An 18,622-nucleotide genomic window follows, 5' to 3' on the forward strand; every position below is an offset into this window, starting at 1 on the left:
TGGAATAGAATAATATATATATTCACCTGATCTATGATGCAGTTACCAGCTACTATCCAAGCGAAGATATACGTATATGTTTTAGCTAACATTTCATTGTATACCTCCCTCTGTACGACTAGAAATTGGTCATGACTTCATCCGTAAAAGGAAATGGGTAGGGTAAGCATACCAGCAATCCTAAGACCAAAACTAAAATTCCAAGGGCAACATATTTGTCATCAGGATCCGTGATTTCCTCCGAGAGAGGAGCAATGGGTCCCCTCTGCAAGAAAAATATAAGAACTACCCAGTAAAATGCCACATCATTAAATAGTGAAGCTAGCCCCAGCAAACCGATAGAGGCAGCTGTTAACCGTGCTGAAGCCTGTTAAAATCGAATTTTCATCAGAATTTTGTATGAATTCACAGGCAGATGAAAATATTTTATCAAAGTTAAATTAGCTGGATGAAACATAGTGAAAAATGAAACAGGTACCTTTCTTCCCCATATTGCGAAAGAAATTCGTCCTCCATCAAGCTCTCCGGCAGGAATGCTGTTAATGGCATTGATAAGAAGTCCCGCCCATGCCCAAATCACGAGGGGATTAAGAGAGATCGGAGTTCCTTCCTTGAGTGCATCACCAAGCAGAAGTTTGGCTGTTAAAAACAAAGCAACAACATAAACACAAATGCCATCTGCCTTACAAATACTAGAAAAGAGGCAAACATCAAACAATAACTAGACTGCCAAAGAATTATGAAATTGCTAAAGAAGAAACAAAAATGGGAAAATATGAGCTACTACTGAAACAAAATTTTGAGATGCAGCACTATCTATAAAGATTTTCAAGATCCATCTTCAATTTAATACATAACATGATACTGCATCTCTGTAGGCAATATACATTTTCTGAAAGTCCTTACCAAGACCTCCTGCAAGAAATGACTCGTGAAAGACGGAAGCATCCACAATAACACCAATACCATCGCTAGGAGGTAAGAAGAATCCAATAAGAAAAAGAATAAGACCCAAAGAAAACCCAGCTAAAGGTCCTGCTGCTGCAACCTTCAAAAGATCTTCACGCTTTGAGACAATATTTTTAGTCCTTGTTATAGCACCAAACGAGCCTATCTGCCATCAAGATAATTCATTAGACTTTTCAGACGTCAATAAAGAAAGCATTTCAGATAGTATTGGACAAAGAAAACAAGACTTCAAAGTCCATTAATATGATAACGATAACGAGACAAGCTAGCCGTACAGATTGCACAGGCATCCCTGATTAGACATCCCATATAAATTGTCTTCAAAGAAGTTGCTGGGTTAGAGAGTCTAGAAAAAGTACCCTAAATTGTACTACTCCTTCAAGGTCAAAAATTAGAAGAGTTCTATGGGCAATTCTATTACTCAGGCAATTAGTGATATGAGTGAATTATCCCACATTAATATTATATGTGCACAAGTTTTAACTTCAAAAGAATTGAGGAACCAATGTTTTTGACAATTATGCGACCTGGGCACAGGAAATTAATATGGCATTATTAGTAATTCCCATAAAAGTTGCTGTCTAAACTGCACCATAAGACAAGGAATTTTGAGTGAGATGCATCTCATTCTGATGAAAAGGAAAAGGTACTATCATGTTCACAGTCCACCAAGCTACCTTGCAGGGCAGAACACACTAACATTCCCATATATTTGATCTCATAGTAAATGATGAGAGGTAAAAAAGGACAAAGGTTCTTTCAACAAACAGTTAGAACAGGCAGCCACATTTTTCACCTGCCAACTTGGTACAAAATATGGCACACCAAGCTTAACTCCAGTGCTTTTGGAGACTAAAATGTGTGCCAGTTCATGTATACCGAGAACAAGTGTAGTCACAAGAGCTCCAGGTAAGCCATTCGTGAGTAAACTGATATTATCAAAAGTTGATCTGCACAATAAAAATATTATTGAAGATGTAAAATAATAAAAATGCAACTAACTTATACTCAAGAAAGATTTTAACAATTGAAAAAAAAAAAACTCACTTATCAGAATAAGAGTAGAATAACATACATAATTAGTAAGTCATAGAAGAAATTTTTGTTACAATTTCTTTTAATTATTGAAAAGCAGAATGACAATAGAAATGATTTGTCCAGCATTAAGGGACAAAATGAATAACAAAAGAAGAAGAATCTTCTAAATATGCCATCCTAGTTAAAGAAAAATCTCTTAAATTCATGACAAAGTGAACCATGTTATGGTCCTGCGACAAGGATCTTGTTACAGAGCAGCTGGGGGTGAAATATTGCCACAAGTCTGCCACTTATTCAACACATTTTCTGCCCATTTTACCTATACTGAAACCTTGTCATTTGGGGCCTGTTAAAGAGAATCCACCAATGTCTAGAGTGGAGGCCCTCCAAAACCTGATTTTGTATTGTAATTTTGATGATTTTTATTAACACAATCTGTATATATGCATACGCACTGACACACACACACGCATTTCTGACTCAAACCACTAACTTTTAAAAGTTTAAACTCAAGTTATTAATAACATGTAACTTGAGTACCTATTTGAAGCTCAATGGTCATGTAGTTTCTAATGTAGGATTGGCGTATAACAATCTCCATCGATGAATCCTTGATAACCTCATTAAGGCCCAACATCACAATCTTAAATCATAATCCAAAAGTCCACAAGGTTTAAAATCACACCAATTTAGAATCACCAATTTGACACATGCTTTGATATAATTTGTAATGCCTTGGGCTCAAGCACCACTTGTCCAACAAACTTTCGGATCTAAACACTAACCCTCGAAAACTTAAACTCAAGTTATTAATAACATGTAACTTGAGTTTATATATGGAGTTCGACAATTACATATTATTCTAATATGGTATTAGGATATCATAATCTCGCAACGCGTCAGTTGAGGGTGAAATCCAGCCACAAGTTTGCAGCTTGTTTAACAGATTTTCTGCCCTTTCTAACTATACTGAGACCTCACAATTCGGGAATTATTAGACTGAACCCACTGGTCTCTAGAGTGAAGTCATTCTGAATACTTAATTTTCTACAGTAATTCTGATTATTTCTATTGATGCAATCTGTGCACAGTTATCTATAGGGTAGCAGCAGATCTAGCTTTGCTTTCTATGCATACTTTTTATTCTTAAATAACATTAACATAAATTTCCTAATAATTCAAACTCCTTATGATTGTAAAAAATAAATTTTCTAATTAAGCAAAACTCCAAAATATTTATAAACATAAATTTCCTATTTAGCCCAAGTTCATATTTGACTCCAAACTCTTTAAAGAGAATAAAGGAGATTCCTGTTTCCTGATCTGGCCAGGAGTCCCATGGGTATAATGGGTCCCTATAAACAGATCCAACGATGGATCCAAAGGTGCTTTCTGAGACGTATCAAACCACAAATAGGGGTCGCAGTAATGATAACATAGCTAACTAGAAATGCACATAAAAGAAGATAATATAGACTTTTATGGCAGTGTAACAAATCTGGCAAAATTTCAGGTTTCTGACAACACAAGGAGCATGAATCTGAAGGTTAAAAAGAATTTTTTTTCAAAAAAAAAGACAAAAGTGAATGAAATTTTCGTACAGTAAATTGGCCTGCAGGGCAGGCACATTCCGGAGAAGAAGGGTGAACAGTGTAACCAGTCCAAATGCTCCAGCAGCAAACCACTCAGGAACCGCTACAAAATAATGGCAGATCCCTTATAAGTTAGAATCATAATGTCAATGGCAGGTACTTTTCTCTAGGAAAGATATCACATTAAACTACCACTAGTCTCTGGTTGCAAAGTCTGCTTTGGAACTACAACTGCTACTGGTTTATCATCCTCTGGATTGACTAGAAGGAAAAGCTTATACTCATCACCAAATTTATTCTGCACAACCCCGAAAGAAGTTAAATGAACATCCGTGCATGGATCATTCCTAGTGGTAAAAATAGAAGCAACTTGGATAAAGATACCTGCATCCTAGTTGTAATTTTCTCGAAGCTTTTAGAAGCCTGTCCCCGCAAGTTTCCTTTAAACAAAACTCCACCCTAACAAATTATATTGATCAAGCAAAAGAATATTATGTAAGGATATAAAATAATCACTTTTTGGCTAAAGAGAGTCCTTTTTTCTGAAAAAATAGAGCTAATTATTACATTTATCTTCTTTGAATGCATACTTTGTTCCTATAGATACTTCAATTGGAAACCAGGGATTTTAAATTGGTAAAATAAGTTCTTCAGTTTCCAGCCGCTTCAAGCAGAGCCTTCTATGCACCATGCAGAAGTTGAAAAGAAACACAGTGGATGCATCCAAACTCACCTCATATGGTTCTTGGCTAGTCACGAAAAAGGTATCAAAGCCAAATACTTGGTCCTTAAGAATGCCAATTGTTTCCTTTGAAATCCTGATTGATTCATCGAATTGCTGCGGCTGTTCATAAGATCCTTATGAGAAGATATGAATGAGGAAACATGTAAAGAAGATCACTCTTCAAGGCAGGAAATAATATGGCACTAATCACCTTCACACCTGGAAGAGGTGACCCACTGCTGACTTCTACATCATACACATCCTGTTTCAGACACAAAATGAAAGCAGTAAGAACCAAATGAACCAAGTTCCCAAATGAAAACCATTTTCCCTCTTTTCGGAAATTTAGGAAGAGAAAAAGGGAAACTTTAAAAGCTATTAGAAGATATCTATTTGTGGTGAGACCTGGACATAAAACCACCTAAAAACATAAAGTCCCGTGGTCTATCTTGATCAAGTTGTTCAACTAAAATGAACTGTGAGCCATCATTCTTAAACAAGTACCAGACCCATAAATCTAGAGTCCCATAGAGTGACTACTTTACAGAAGAACATTCATTTGTTAAAATCACAACATCAGCCACATTAGTTTGATCAAATCAACAAATATAAGAAAATCGATTCCTATTACCAATTCTTTTGCAATTTTCCAGCTTTCTTTTCTTGCTCTTTACCCGATTTTATAATCGAAGATAAGAGATTGTAGATATCAGTTCCTTATTTTAGGTTACTAATTTGGCTATATAAAGCAACTCAGAAATGCAAAATATAATCAGCCTTCAATAGTAATTGAGTGTATTTCTCCACTTTCTTATAGTATTTCTCATTGTGTGAATCCTTTACAAGCCTGACTTCCTTCTTTTCATCTGTTCTGTCTTTTACTTCTCTTTCAATTTCAACAGTGTGATACCAGAGCCGGACTTTCATAGACATTATATTTCGCGGGTATTTTTCTGTCAACAAGATGAGCAATTTCCAAGTTATTAGCGGAATTAAGAAGCTCAACCATCACATCTATAATACTTGGTCTACATGTATGATGTCTTACATGCAAGATCAAGATTTGTGGGAGGTTGTCAACAGAAGTGAAACTATGCAACCAGAGGCAGAATATACAAATGATACGTTGAGGAAGTCGAAGATAAAAGCGGGCAAAGCAATGTTCACTTTGAAAACAACTAAAGATGATGTGCCAGGCATATCCAGGATGCCTAAACTCCCAAAGAAGGTTGGGTGTGTTTGCCAAGCTGTTCTCAAAGAAGAATGATGCAAAACTCCAGCTACTTGAAAGCGAGTTGTATTATCGGTAGCACAATGTGACATGACGATTGACCAGTACTTTCACAAAGTAAAGTCGTTATGCCGCAAAATTCCCGAGTGGGATCCACAAGCCCAATTCAAGAAATAGGATGAAAAGAATAATTATCCATAGTTTTGAGATTTGAATATAGGGCTTCATTGCTACAATACAGGGATGGCAAAATCAGCCATCACTTGTTGAGGTCGAAAATTTGCTTACTGGTCAATAAGCCTTAGCTAAGCAAATGGGAGGAGTCTCGCTAAAGAGTAACGAAGAAGCACTCTATGCCAACAAAGGCAGTGGGAACTCCAAGCATCATGGTAACGGTGGATATAAAAAGTAACAAGGACAAGGCAAAAAACCATCAAGGCAAAGGGAGCAGTTGTCTGAAGAACCAAGGTAATGTTAAGAAATTTGAAGGAAAGTGTTATAATTGCAGAAAGAAGAGTAATATGGCAAAAGTTTGTTGGTTGCAGAAAAAATTCGTGGACAGTAATGCTGCTACTTCTAAAACTAAAGAAGAATGAGAGATCGAGACACTTTTTGCTACAGAAGAAGAAAAGCTAGCTTTGACAGCAACAACCCCCGACCAAATTGACTATGAGAAAGATTGGATTGTTGATTTGACTTGCTCAAATCATATGACAGGTGATAAGAGAAGCCGTAAAATTTGTCTGAATATAAGGAAACCATTGGTGGTGACAGCCAACAACTCAATATTTCCTATATCTCACATCGGTATATGACAGTCTCCCTTAATATAGTGCTAACAAGTTGCCACTTCAAAATGTTTATTATGTCCCAGGTACAAAGAAAAATCTTATTTTAGTAGCACACTTAACATCTTCAAGACACTTTGTTCTATTTGGTCTGCAAGATGTGAATGTTTATCACAACCTTAAGATTGCAAAAGATCCATTGATGAAGGGAACAGAAACTAGAGTCAGTCTACGTAATGTCCGCAGAAACTGCATACATAGATAAGATGAGAAAGAACGAGACAGCAGACTTATGGCACGTGTATAAGTCATGTTAGCTACTCTAAGCTAGATATGATGATGATGAACTTTAGGTTAAAGGGGCTCCCTCAACTTGAAATAAGAACAGATACAATTTGCACAGAACGCCAGTCTGAGAAAGCACATTAATTGTTGTTTGAAGAGTCCAAATTTAAAGCGAATGAACCATTAGAGTTAGTTCACTTTGATGTTTTTAGACCCAAGAAAGTAAGCCCCTATCAATGGGATGAAGTACGTAGTGACTTCTATTGATGACTTTTCCAAGTATGTGTTGATTTACTTTCAAAAAGAAAAATCAGAAACTTCTTCAAAAGAGTTCAAAAAGGTAGTGAAGCAGAAGTTGGTCAAAAAGTTTGTTTTCTGCACATGGACAACGGAGGAGAGTATATCTCAGACGAGTTCTCTGATTTTCTATGAAGACACCGAATATCCACCAGTTCATATGCGCTAGAACTCCATAATAGAACAATGTAGCGGGAAGAAAAAATAAACACCTTGCATAACTTTGCCAAAGTATGCTCTATATAAAGAATGTTCCAAGATGATTTTGGGCAGAAGCAATGAAGACTACCGCCTATGTGATTCATAGGCTTCCTTAACAAAAGTTGTGTTTTCTTTCACCCTTTGAAAGGTTGCGGAACATGAAAACTAGAGTTAGCTATTTTGTGTTTTTAGATGTATACGTTATGTATTTGTACCCGATCATTTATATAACAAGATTGACAAGAAAGTTGTTAGATGTATTTTTGTTGGATATGACAGTCAAAGAAACGGGTGGACGTTATGTATTTGTACCCGATCATTTATATAACAAGATTGACAAGAAAGTTGTTAGATGTATTTTTGTTGGATATGACAGTCAAAGAAACGGGTGGAAATGTTGTGATTCTATAACTGGAAAGAGCTACACATCACGTAACATGGTGTTTGGTGAAACATCCTCACGGTAATCCATAAAAAATGAGACATTACCAGATTCAGATAAATTGCAATCTACTCAGCTCCAGCTGGGTTTTTGAAGATACAGATGATGGTGGCAAAGTCAAAGAAGGTGTAGCTCAAGGCCCTAGCAAACATGTGTACTTAAACAATCAAGTGAAGAAAGGGAGCCTAGTGAAGCCGAAGCACCAAGGATATCAACAAGAATCAGAAAGCCAAATCCCAGATATGCCAACACTGCTATAATGGAAGAAGAAGATGTAAAGAAAATAACCGGACACATATGAAGAAGCATCTGGGAGTTTGGAGTGGAATAAAGCTATGAAAGAGGAAATTGTTGCATTAGAACAAAACTAGACGTGAGAGCTTGTACCAAAACCAAAAGATGTGAAGCCTGTTTCTTGCAAATGGATTTATAAAATAAAGTGTTGCATAGATGGACCAATTGAAAGACTCAAAGCTCGTCTAATAGCTCGAGGGTTCTCTAAAAATATGGACTAGACTATAATGAAATGTTTAGTCCAATTGCAAAGATTACAACTGTAAGAGTTTTACTTGCAGTTACAGCTAACAAAAATTGGAATTTATTGCAAATGGATGTGAAGAATCTGTTCTCGTATGAGGAGTTGAATTGAGAGATTTACATAAATCAACAGATGGACTTTCAGAGTCAAGATCATCTTGAATATGTGTGTAAGCTACAAAAGGCGTTCTATGGATTAAAACAATCACTGACAACTTGGTATTATAAGATTACTATATTTCTGACCCAAAGTGGTTATTCAGTGAACTGCAGATTGTAGTCTGTTTGTCATATCTAATGATGTGAAGATACTGTGCTAGTATATGTAGATGACTTAATCATAACACGAGATTGTAAAGAAAAAATTCTCCAAACAAAGGAGAATTTATCAGTTCGTTTTCAAATGAAAGAGCTAGGGCAAGTCAAGCACTTTCTTGATCTAGAGGTTGATCGTACCGAAGAAGGAATATTTCTTCATCAGGAAAAATATTTCAGAGATTTATTGAAGAAGTTCAAATGATTAAGTGCAAGCCAATCTCGACACTAAGGGAGGCAAATGCCAAAATTTGTGCTCATAAAGGCAGATTTTTGGAAGATACAAGAATGTATCAACAACGGGTAGGTAGTTTGATTTGCTTAATTTTAAGCAGACCCGATATTTCTTATGTAGTTGGTGTAATAATCCAGTACACACAAGATCCAAAAAAGCCTTATTTGGAAGCAATTAGACGAATTCTAAGGTATGTGAAGAACACACTTGATTATGGCATTTTGTATAAGAAAGATGGAGATTGCAACCTAGTTAGCAATTGCGATGCTGACTATGTAGGTGATCATGATACTCAGTGCTCAACTACCAGATATCTTTTTTTACTTGGATCAAGGACAATTAGCAAAAAGCAACCAACTGTGTCTTTATCAACAACTAAAACAGAGTACCGAGCTCAACAATGGCAGCACAAGAGAATACTTGGCTAATACGGCTGTTCAAGGACTTGTGTCACTTTGACAATCAATGGACAGCACCTTTAGGTGAGAATCCAGTTTTTCATGAAAGAATTAAACATGTAGAGATGTATTATCATTTTATCAAGGGGAAAGTTTTGCAAGACGAAATTGAGTTGAAACAGATTGACACAAAAGACTGAGTTGCATAGATGTTCGCAAAAGGCTTGAGTGGCAGCAAATTTTAAAGTTTCCGTCATAAACTCAGGATGGTGAAAATCACAACACCACCCATGTTAATTTGACCAAATCAATAAATATTAGAAAATTGATTCCTATTATCAATTCTTTTGTAATTTTCTAGTTTTGTTTCCTATTCTTTAGAAGTTTGTTGAAGACCTGATTTTATAGCTGAAAATAAGAGACTGTAGCTATTAGTTCTTACTTTTACGTTACTAGTTTGCCTATATAAAGCAACTCAGTTCTGTAAAGTATAATCATCCTTCAATAATTAACTAAGTGTATCTCTTCGCTTTCTTATAGCATTTCTTATTGTGTGAATCCTTTACAAGCGTGACTTCCTTCGTTCATCTGCTTTGTCTTCTGCTCCTTTTCAATTTCAACAGCAGTCACAGCTGAGAAGTGGAGGTACAGTAAATGTTCATTCCTCTCTTTCCATCAATCACAAAAAGGACAACAACGCCATGGACATGGAGTTAATAAAATTGCAAGTACATTTAAGTTTATCTACTTGATCATCATTTGCTAATGATACTCTAGAAACCTTTCTATTCAATGGCTGCTTAAGATTACCAATACGGAGTACCTGAACCCCAGCTTGACCTTTAGTTTCCGCATCATCAATGTTTCTATTATCCACCTCTACAGGCTGAGAATGGCTCTGGGAATTATTTTGCAAAAGAGAATCATTTGAAGGTGACCCTTCTCCATCTTCAGGTGCTCCTTCTTCCTACAAACATTAATATCCAATAATGTTTATAAGTTAAGCTCAAAACCAAGAATCATAATTTTGAAAAGCATCAAGTTTTATAGAACCGACTACAAGTATTACTGATAGTTGCCTCTGTATGGAATTTTTATTTCCTTCTCTGCCAGAGCTCAATCGCCTCACAGTTAAATAACAACCAACTGACATTGCAGAATGCAGAAATGGGAAAGTAACATTCAAAGAACTACAGAAAAGCAACTAACCAAGTTCAAAATTATTGGACTGAGAATCAAACGCAATAAGACAACCATATAACTCAGAAAAGCATCTATTGGAAATCCATAAAATCAAACAAATCTGAAAAAAATGTACAAAAAATGAGCTACTGATAATCCTTTAAACAAATACCCACAATTAGGTTAGTTGCAGCAGGTAAAAATATCATCAAACATCAAAATATTCATCATTGACAAAACCCTCACCCTCCATATATGAGTACCTTATCATTATTGCTATCTGGTTCAGTCTGCGTCTCAGTCAATCTAACAAACACATTCCTCTTCCCTCGAAATCTGAATTCATCCCCGTCGTTAATTATCAGCATTAACACGAAAGCGCGAGCGAGAGAGAAAAACAGAAATGGTACCTTGAAGAAGAGAGACTTCGACAACGGCGTTTCGGCTGAGAAAAATCAAGATACGAAGAAGGTAGAAATGGATGAAATCGAAGACCGGAACAGGAACTACACTGCGACAAGAGACTGAAATTCCCGCGAAAACTTGCTGCAAAATTCATAATTTTCTCTGTTTATTTTAAAGTAAAAGGTTGTGAGAGTAGAGGTGAGAGAATTCAATTAAGCCCCAATTCCATTGAAATTTTTGCAAATAGATTTGCAGATTTTCAGTATTCTTGAGGATATTATCCTTGCATAAGAGCTCTACAAGAATCTGCTTTAGGTGCCAACAAGGAATTATCCGTTGGAAGGAAAACGAAACTTTTGCCACCTACCAAAAACGCACCGTTTTGGTATAGTTTCTTGTTCGTTATGTTTTTCGTAATACCATGAATAAATATTTTTATATTAAAATATGAGAATTATATATGTCCTTTTGACTATTAGAATAGTATAATTCATCGACTTGAGCCACATAAATTGATAATAACCTTATTATAAATATAATAACTTTAAAAGTAGTCACTAATTTAGCCACATAAGGTATTTTTTTTTATCAATAAATATAATAACTTATTATATTTTGCCCTTGTTGACTGAGAATTATATATGTGGCTACTGCATTTTACTAGTATGTTTGTAACGTCCCTGAAAATTTAAAAAAAAATATATGTATTAAAAATTCTAAGTGCAGAAGCGAAATAAAAATTCTGATTAACATCCCATACACAATAATAAAAAAACGTATTCAACGTATGAAAGAATAAGTTAATTAAAAGAAATACTCGAAATAAAAACTATAAATAGAATTAATAAAATCTTTAGGCGTCTAACTCGTCGTTTTCCTGCGGAACGGGCTCGGAAACCATGTCTTCCTGATCTGAAATGGTTAAGTAAGGAATTAGCTACACTAACCCAGTAAATACATTACATTATCTCACTGCCACATAAGTAAAAGTTGGTAGAAAACAAAAACGACTAATTGAGTATAATTTATAACAAACTCATTTATTAAAAATAAAAACATTTACTGTCCACTTACCTCGGTGAGACTCGTGAAAATAACATATGAAAACAATAACATTATAACCATCATAAAATCATATACATTTTATAACATAACACATGTTATACTTTTGCACTTCAGTAATCAGACAACAATTCTCCTTTTTTACCAGCGTACTAGTATCCATGGAAATCCATAGGGGGTCCCCGCTACACGTGAACTATTAACATTAATAACCTAATTTTAGGGTCTTCCCCATATCCCGTCTGGTATGGGCGCCAAAACCATAAACCTCAATACCCCGTTCGGTACGAGGGTGAAACGGGCCGTCCCCATACCCCATCCAGTATGGGTGTAAAAATACATAAAGTCTCAACACCCCGTCCGATATGAGAGATCACATTCCCGGTAGGATTTCCTACGGATCCGGTCCATCCACCATCTCCCAGGATATCTAGTCAGGCTGTCCACGTTATTCATTTATCAATTTACATACCTTTTTTATTTTTCTTAATCTCAATTATCCAATCAAACACAAATACGTAAACCAGTAATGGACACCAAATAAGGCAGACATATCATCAGATTCACAAAATCAAGCCATAATGAAGTAAACAGTGATTCATGCGTTCAAAACCATAAAATAAATAGATCAGATACCATAATACATTTAAAACTGTAAAATAACTAAAACAGCAACTGACCAAAAATATATCAGACTCAGGCTCCATTAGCAACCTTAATTAATTATACATATCTATTAATTCACGAAATGTCGTTTTATTATTTATTGAGCTTTAATACCGTGATAGAAAATATGTAACGGCCCCGGAAATTTAAGATGAAATATGTGTATTAAAAAAGTCAAATGCGGAAGCGTAATAAAAATTTTGATTAAACATCCTTTACACTAAAACCAAAAACGTGCTCAAAGTATAAAAGAACAAACTAACTAAAAGAGAAACTCGAAAATAAAAGCTATAAATATGACTACGGAGTCTTCAGGCGTCCCCTTCGCCGTCTTCCTGCGGAACAGGCTCGGGAACAATGTCTTCCTTATCTGAAATGATTAAATAAGGAATGAGCTACACCAGCCCAGTAAAGATATCACACTATCTCACCGTCAATGAGGTAAAGGTGGGTAGAAAACACAAAAGGACTAATGGAGCATAGTTTACAACAAATTCTTTTATCAATAATAAAAGCCTTTACTATCCACTTATCTCGGTGAAATTCATAAAACAATATACGAAAGCAATAACATTATCATCATCACGAAATCATAGAAACTGTATAACATAATACTTATCACGCCTTTTACATCTCAATCATTACACAACATATTTTTCCTTATTTACCAGCCTACTAGTATCCATGGAGATCCATAGGGGTCCCGCTACCCGTGAACCCTTAACACTTGTAATCAGATTCCAGGGCCGTCCCCATACCCCATCCGGTATGGGCGCCAAAACTATAAACCTCAATACCCCGTCCGGTATGAGGGTGAAACGGGTCGTCCCCATACCCCGTCCGGTATGGGCGCCAAAACACATAAGATCTCCATACCCCGTCCGGTATGAGAAACCACAATCCCGGGTTCCCTACGGACCCAGTCCGTCCACCATCTCCCAGAATATGTAGTCAGGCTGACCATATTATACAATTATCAATTTACATAACATTTCATTCCCCTTTTCCTCAGTCAGTATCATCAATTCGCAAACAAGCAAGCAAACCAGTAATTTATGTCAAACAAGACAACATACAACATCGAGTTCTCAGTCATTCAACCCATAATCAATAAAACAGTAATATGTGCACACGAAACTATGAAATGAAAACATAAGACCTCATACTGGATTTAAAACTGTAAAATAGGTCAAACAACAGCTAACAGACAAACACACAAGACTTGGGCTCCATTAGCGACCTTAAACAATTTCACACATATGTTGATTCATGAAATACCGTTTTATCATTTATTGAACTTTAATACCGTGATAGGAAGTAGGGTAAGGGGTCCTTACTTATTTCGGGGTCCGAACACGGCTCCACAGTGCGCCTACAGGCTGTCCCTAATTTTTCCAGAATTTTTTTCGGGGAACTGAAACGCACTACTGGTACCTGCACGTGTCCTAAAAAATCCCAAATTAGACCTAGGGCCCATTTCGGCCAATATCGCAATTCTGGCACGGCGGCTCCGGCGACGGCGCCGCCGCTTGCGACGGTGATTCGCCTCGGGTTGGCCGTTTTCGGCCGTTTCCGGCCGAATTCGGATACACTTGCATCGGTCCCTGCGATAAAACAACCCTAGGGCCCTCGGAGGGCCAAAAAATTACGAAAAATCGAAGCTTACCGGCGGCGGTGCTCTCGGGTGCGGCGGCTCTCCGGCGAGGTTCGTGTTTTGGTGATTCGGCTCCGATCAACCTGTAGAGAAAAGAATGGTGATCACGGTGATATAAAAATTGTATCAAACGGAGGCCGGGAAAGGCCTCATCGGAGGCAAAAACCGAGGAGGGGCGGGGCGGCGCCGCTGGATTTTGGCCGTGTTTTCCGGCCGTTTGGCAGGAATTTTGGCTCCGATTTGGCCACAGGGGAACTCAGCGTGGAAAAACGAGTCAGGGGTATGAAATTTACCTTGATCGGCGGTCGAAAAACTCCCCGGTGCGGCGGCGGGTGGCGGCGGCCGGCTCCTCCGGCATCTGGTTCGTCTTCTCCGGCGAGGGCAGGCGGCTAGGGTTTTTGTGGTCAGGTGTGGGGGTTTTATTTATACCCTTTTGCCTTTTGATCACAACCGTCCATTTTGGTTAAATCTGGGCCGTCCATTCTTGATTGAATCTGGACCATCCGTGCGCGTGCATCTGGGTCGTCCGTGCGATTGTATCTGGGCCGTCCGTGCGCACGCTTGATCTGGGCCGTCCGATCGCGAGCACTCGGATCGCCCACGTGGCCCGTTCCCCGGTCGACGTGGTCTTACCACACGGTAGGTCCTGGTTGGCCAGGACTGCTGACTGGGCCGCTGACGTGGTTGCTGACGTGGCGCTAACGGGGCACAGTTTTTTTAAATTGCGTTTTGACCCCGCTTTCCGATTTTCTTTTCAAAAATACCCCCAGAATCCTAATTTTCACCCTTTTTTTCCAAAATCAATTTTAATTAAATCTAAATAATATTTTTACCCAATTTTACAATTATTATTATTTTTATTATTATATTAAATTAAATTAAAATAAACAAAATAAAATAATAATAAAAAATAAAATAAAATAAATAATAATAATAAAAATAATTTAAAATTATTTGGGCGTTATAAAATATGGTGAGAAATCCTTACTTGTTTTGGGGTCTGAAATCGGCTCTACAGTGTGTCTACGAGTTGTCCCTAAATTCTCTGAATTTTCTCTGGGGAGCTGAAACATACTACTGGTACCTGCACGTGTCCCAAAAAACCTCAAATCAGACTCAGGCCCCCCTTTTTGGCCAATATCAGAATTCTGGCATGGCGGCTCCGCTGTGCTCCGGCGACGGCACCACCGCCCGCGACGGCGATCCGCCTCGAGTTGGTCGTTTTCGGCCGAATTTGGCCAAACTTGCATTGATGTCTGTGATAAAACAACCCTAGAGCGCTCGGTGGGCCAAAAATCACGAAAAACTGAGACTTATCGGCGACAGAGCTCTCAGGTGCGGCGACTTCTCCGGCGCGAGTCGCGATTTATTGTTTTGCTCCGATCAACCTGTAGAGAAAAGGACGGTGATCACAGTGGTATTAAAATTGCATCGAACGGGAATCGGGAAGAGCCTCATCAGAGGCAAAAATCGAGGAAAGCCGCGGCAGCGCCGCTGGACTTCGGCAGTATTTTCCGACCTATTGGCCGGTGATTTAGCTCTGATTTGGCCATAGGCGGATTCAGCATCAAAAAACGAGCCAAGGGAAGAAAATTTACCTCGTTTGGCGGTCAGAAAACCCTCCGGTGCGGTGGCCAGCTCCTCCGGTGACTGGTTCTTCTTCTCCGGCGAGGGTACTGGTGGCTAGGGTTTGGGGTCAGGTATGGGTGAGGTTATTTATAACCTTCCCCTTTTAATCTCAGCCGTCCATCACGATTTAATCTGGGTTGTCCGATTGCGATTAAAATAGAAATAAATCTGGGTCGTCCGTGCGTGATTCAATCTGGGCCATCCATACGTGATTCAATCTGGACCGTCCGTGCGTGTGAGATCTTGGTCGTTCTCACGCGTGAGATCTGGACCGTTCGATTGCGTGCACGCGGATCGCCCACATGGCTCCGTCCTGCGTGGCCTCCCGCGTCAGCTTCCTTACCACACAGCGTGTTCTAGTTGGCCGGGGCTGCTGACTGGGTTACTGACGTAGCTGCTGACGTGACACAATTTTCTTAAATAGCGTTTCGACCCCCCAGTTTTCGATTTTCTTTTCAAAAATACCCACAGAATCCAAATTTTCACCCATTTTTCCCAAAATCAATTTCAATTAAATCTAAAAAATAATTTTACCCTATTTTATCATCATTATTATTTTTATTTTTATTAAATTAAATTAAAACCTTATAAATTAAATATTAAAAAATTAAACTAAAATTCTAATATAAATTAAAATAAATTAAAAAATAAAAATAATAAATTTGGATGTTACAATGTTTGTTCCCAATAATTAATTCTCATCTCTTTCACCCCACAAGGATCATTAAATCAATAAGAGTATTGTAGAAGAAAAACTGCAAGATTTAATTTAATATATTTTGATCAATTAATTGATTATATCTACAAATATCTTGTCTTTGGTAAGAGATAAACACTATTATATGTAATTTTAGGTGCATAGTAACATCAGTATTCCGTTTTATTTCTCTCTTTGAGGTAAAATAAATATATTATATCTCAATATTTTTTGACATATTTTTATATACAGAAAATAAGTTTTTATTAAAATAATACATCATAAGACCTTTGTATTGGTCAAAAAAATTTAAATCAGCCATTATACTATTTTCAATTTAAAAATAATATGGACTTTTAAATTTTGTCCAGATAGACTTTTATAAGTAAAATATATCTAATATCGTTAAACAGATACCCATATAACAGAAAAATGTATTTATATGGACATCAAGTTTTAAAAATACTATTAGCATAACAATCTCGTAATTAATTTTATTATTGCTAGTTCACTCTTTTACAGTTTTTTATTTTCAGGTATCATTTAACAAGTGATAGTGCTTAAATGAGAGTTTAAAAATATTGAAACGAAATTCGTTTGTAGATTTCATTCATGTATGAATCTTAAAAAATAGGAATAAAAAAAAGAGAAAAATTAATAAATATGGATGCTACACTAGCAATATTTTTAAAAATTAATGTTATATAAATGTATTATCTATTATGTAGTGGTCTATCTGAAGGTATTAGATAAATTATTAGTTATAAGAGTCTGTTCTAATAAAAATTTAAAGTCTAGTATTGTATTTAAATTGAAAAAATTATGTTGAGGTTGATTTGAACTTTTTTGATTATTACACAAAGACTTTTTTATGTATTGTCTTGATTTTTATTTGATCATTTACTTTTATGTGTTATAACCTGTGAAGAATTAGAAACTTCATTGATAGTTATATTAAAAATGCTTATTTTTTTAATTAAAAAAAAAAGAAAAAAATAATAATTTATATTAGTTAATAATTTTGTGAATCCTAACTTATTTATAAGATGTAATGATCTGGGCCGTCCGATCGCGCCCACGCGGATCGCCAACGTGGCCCATTCAGGAGCGACGTGGTCTTGCCACGTGCCAGGCCCCGGTTGGCCGGGACTGCTGACCGGGCCTGCTAACGTGACTGCCGACGTGGCTTTTTTTTTTTTTTTTTCCCTCGGTCCGGGCGCTACATAACCTGTGAAGAATTAGAAACTTCATTGATAGTTATATTAAAAATGCTTATTTTTTTAATTAAAAAAAAAGAAAAAAATAATAATTTATATTAATTAATAATTTTGTGAATCCTAACTTATTTATAAGATGCAATGATATTAAATGTATATTGAATTAATAAACATCCAATTTTCTTTAGATATACATAATTTTCTCAGCTTTCAGTAGATAATAAGTATCTGATATATTAATAAATCTATATCAACTCAGTAAAAATAACAATATCTATTTAATATATGCGGATTTGCCGCTGATAACTATTACTTATTTTATTATTTAAACACATACAACTAGTATTTTTATTATTCTTTTTTTTATGCGAAACCAATCCACTAATCAATCTGTCTTATAAATAGACATGTATTTATAAGAGAAAAACAAAACAACTGTCACATACAGAGGCGACGAAAATAAATCACAAGGTTATTTTACTATTTGCTATACTTTATTTTTATTTTTATTTTTATTCCTCACTTGATTTATTTATTGCAATCACATTCTTATAAAAAGTACAGAATTTTATTTTTAAAGTTCTAAAAAATTAAGTTATAGATTATTATTTTTTTCAATTGATTTATCATAAAATATATATTATTTGATATATATACGCATAACTCTTTTTATATTAGTAATGAATCAAAAGTTTATGAGATTTAATTTGGTAAAAAGTCATCATGGAATAATTTTGTTTGTCAGAGAAATGGATGCTGACGATGAAAAGTACTACAATGTTGAAAGAAAGAAAAGATATCGCTGTGAAACGGGGAAGACGGTAAACAACGTAGAAGACCAAAGGGGTGGAGAAAATGAAAAGGAAGAAAGTATGATTTTGGACCTAAAAGTGTTGCATGCAATTGAAATAGACGAAACAAATATCAATGCTCCAAATGATATAAAATCATATAACGTGATAATTTCAGTAAGCCCCGATGAATGTTACGTAACACATGTAACTAAAGGTTTGCCAAATCCTGTTTGGAACGAACAATTTTACATTAGAGTTGATGGG

General features: G+C 36.3%; 1 protein-coding gene across 1 annotated transcript; it reads right to left on the reverse strand.

Moving 5' to 3' along the window:
• On the reverse strand, nt 1-10,969 carry EGY2 (ethylene-dependent gravitropism-deficient and yellow-green-like 2). Its single transcript, XM_022048275.2, has 12 exons — nt 10,645-10,969; nt 10,498-10,570; nt 9,876-10,019; nt 4,535-4,585; nt 4,333-4,443; nt 3,984-4,058; nt 3,792-3,897; nt 3,609-3,702; nt 1,766-1,919; nt 907-1,114; nt 479-639; nt 1-367 (listed from the first exon to the last, which is right to left on the reverse strand). Exons 1-12 carry the CDS (start codon nt 10,791-10,793, stop codon nt 119-121), a joined length of 1,575 nt encoding a protein of 524 aa, XP_021903967.1. The 5' UTR covers nt 10,794-10,969; the 3' UTR covers nt 1-118.
• Between the last annotated feature and the right edge of the window lie 7,653 nt (nt 10,970-18,622).

Source organism: Carica papaya, chromosome 2 (assembly GCF_054855325.1).
Source record: "Carica papaya isolate Zhongbai chromosome 2, ASM5485532v1, whole genome shotgun sequence".
Lineage (NCBI taxonomy): Eukaryota > Viridiplantae > Streptophyta > Magnoliopsida > Brassicales > Caricaceae > Carica > Carica papaya.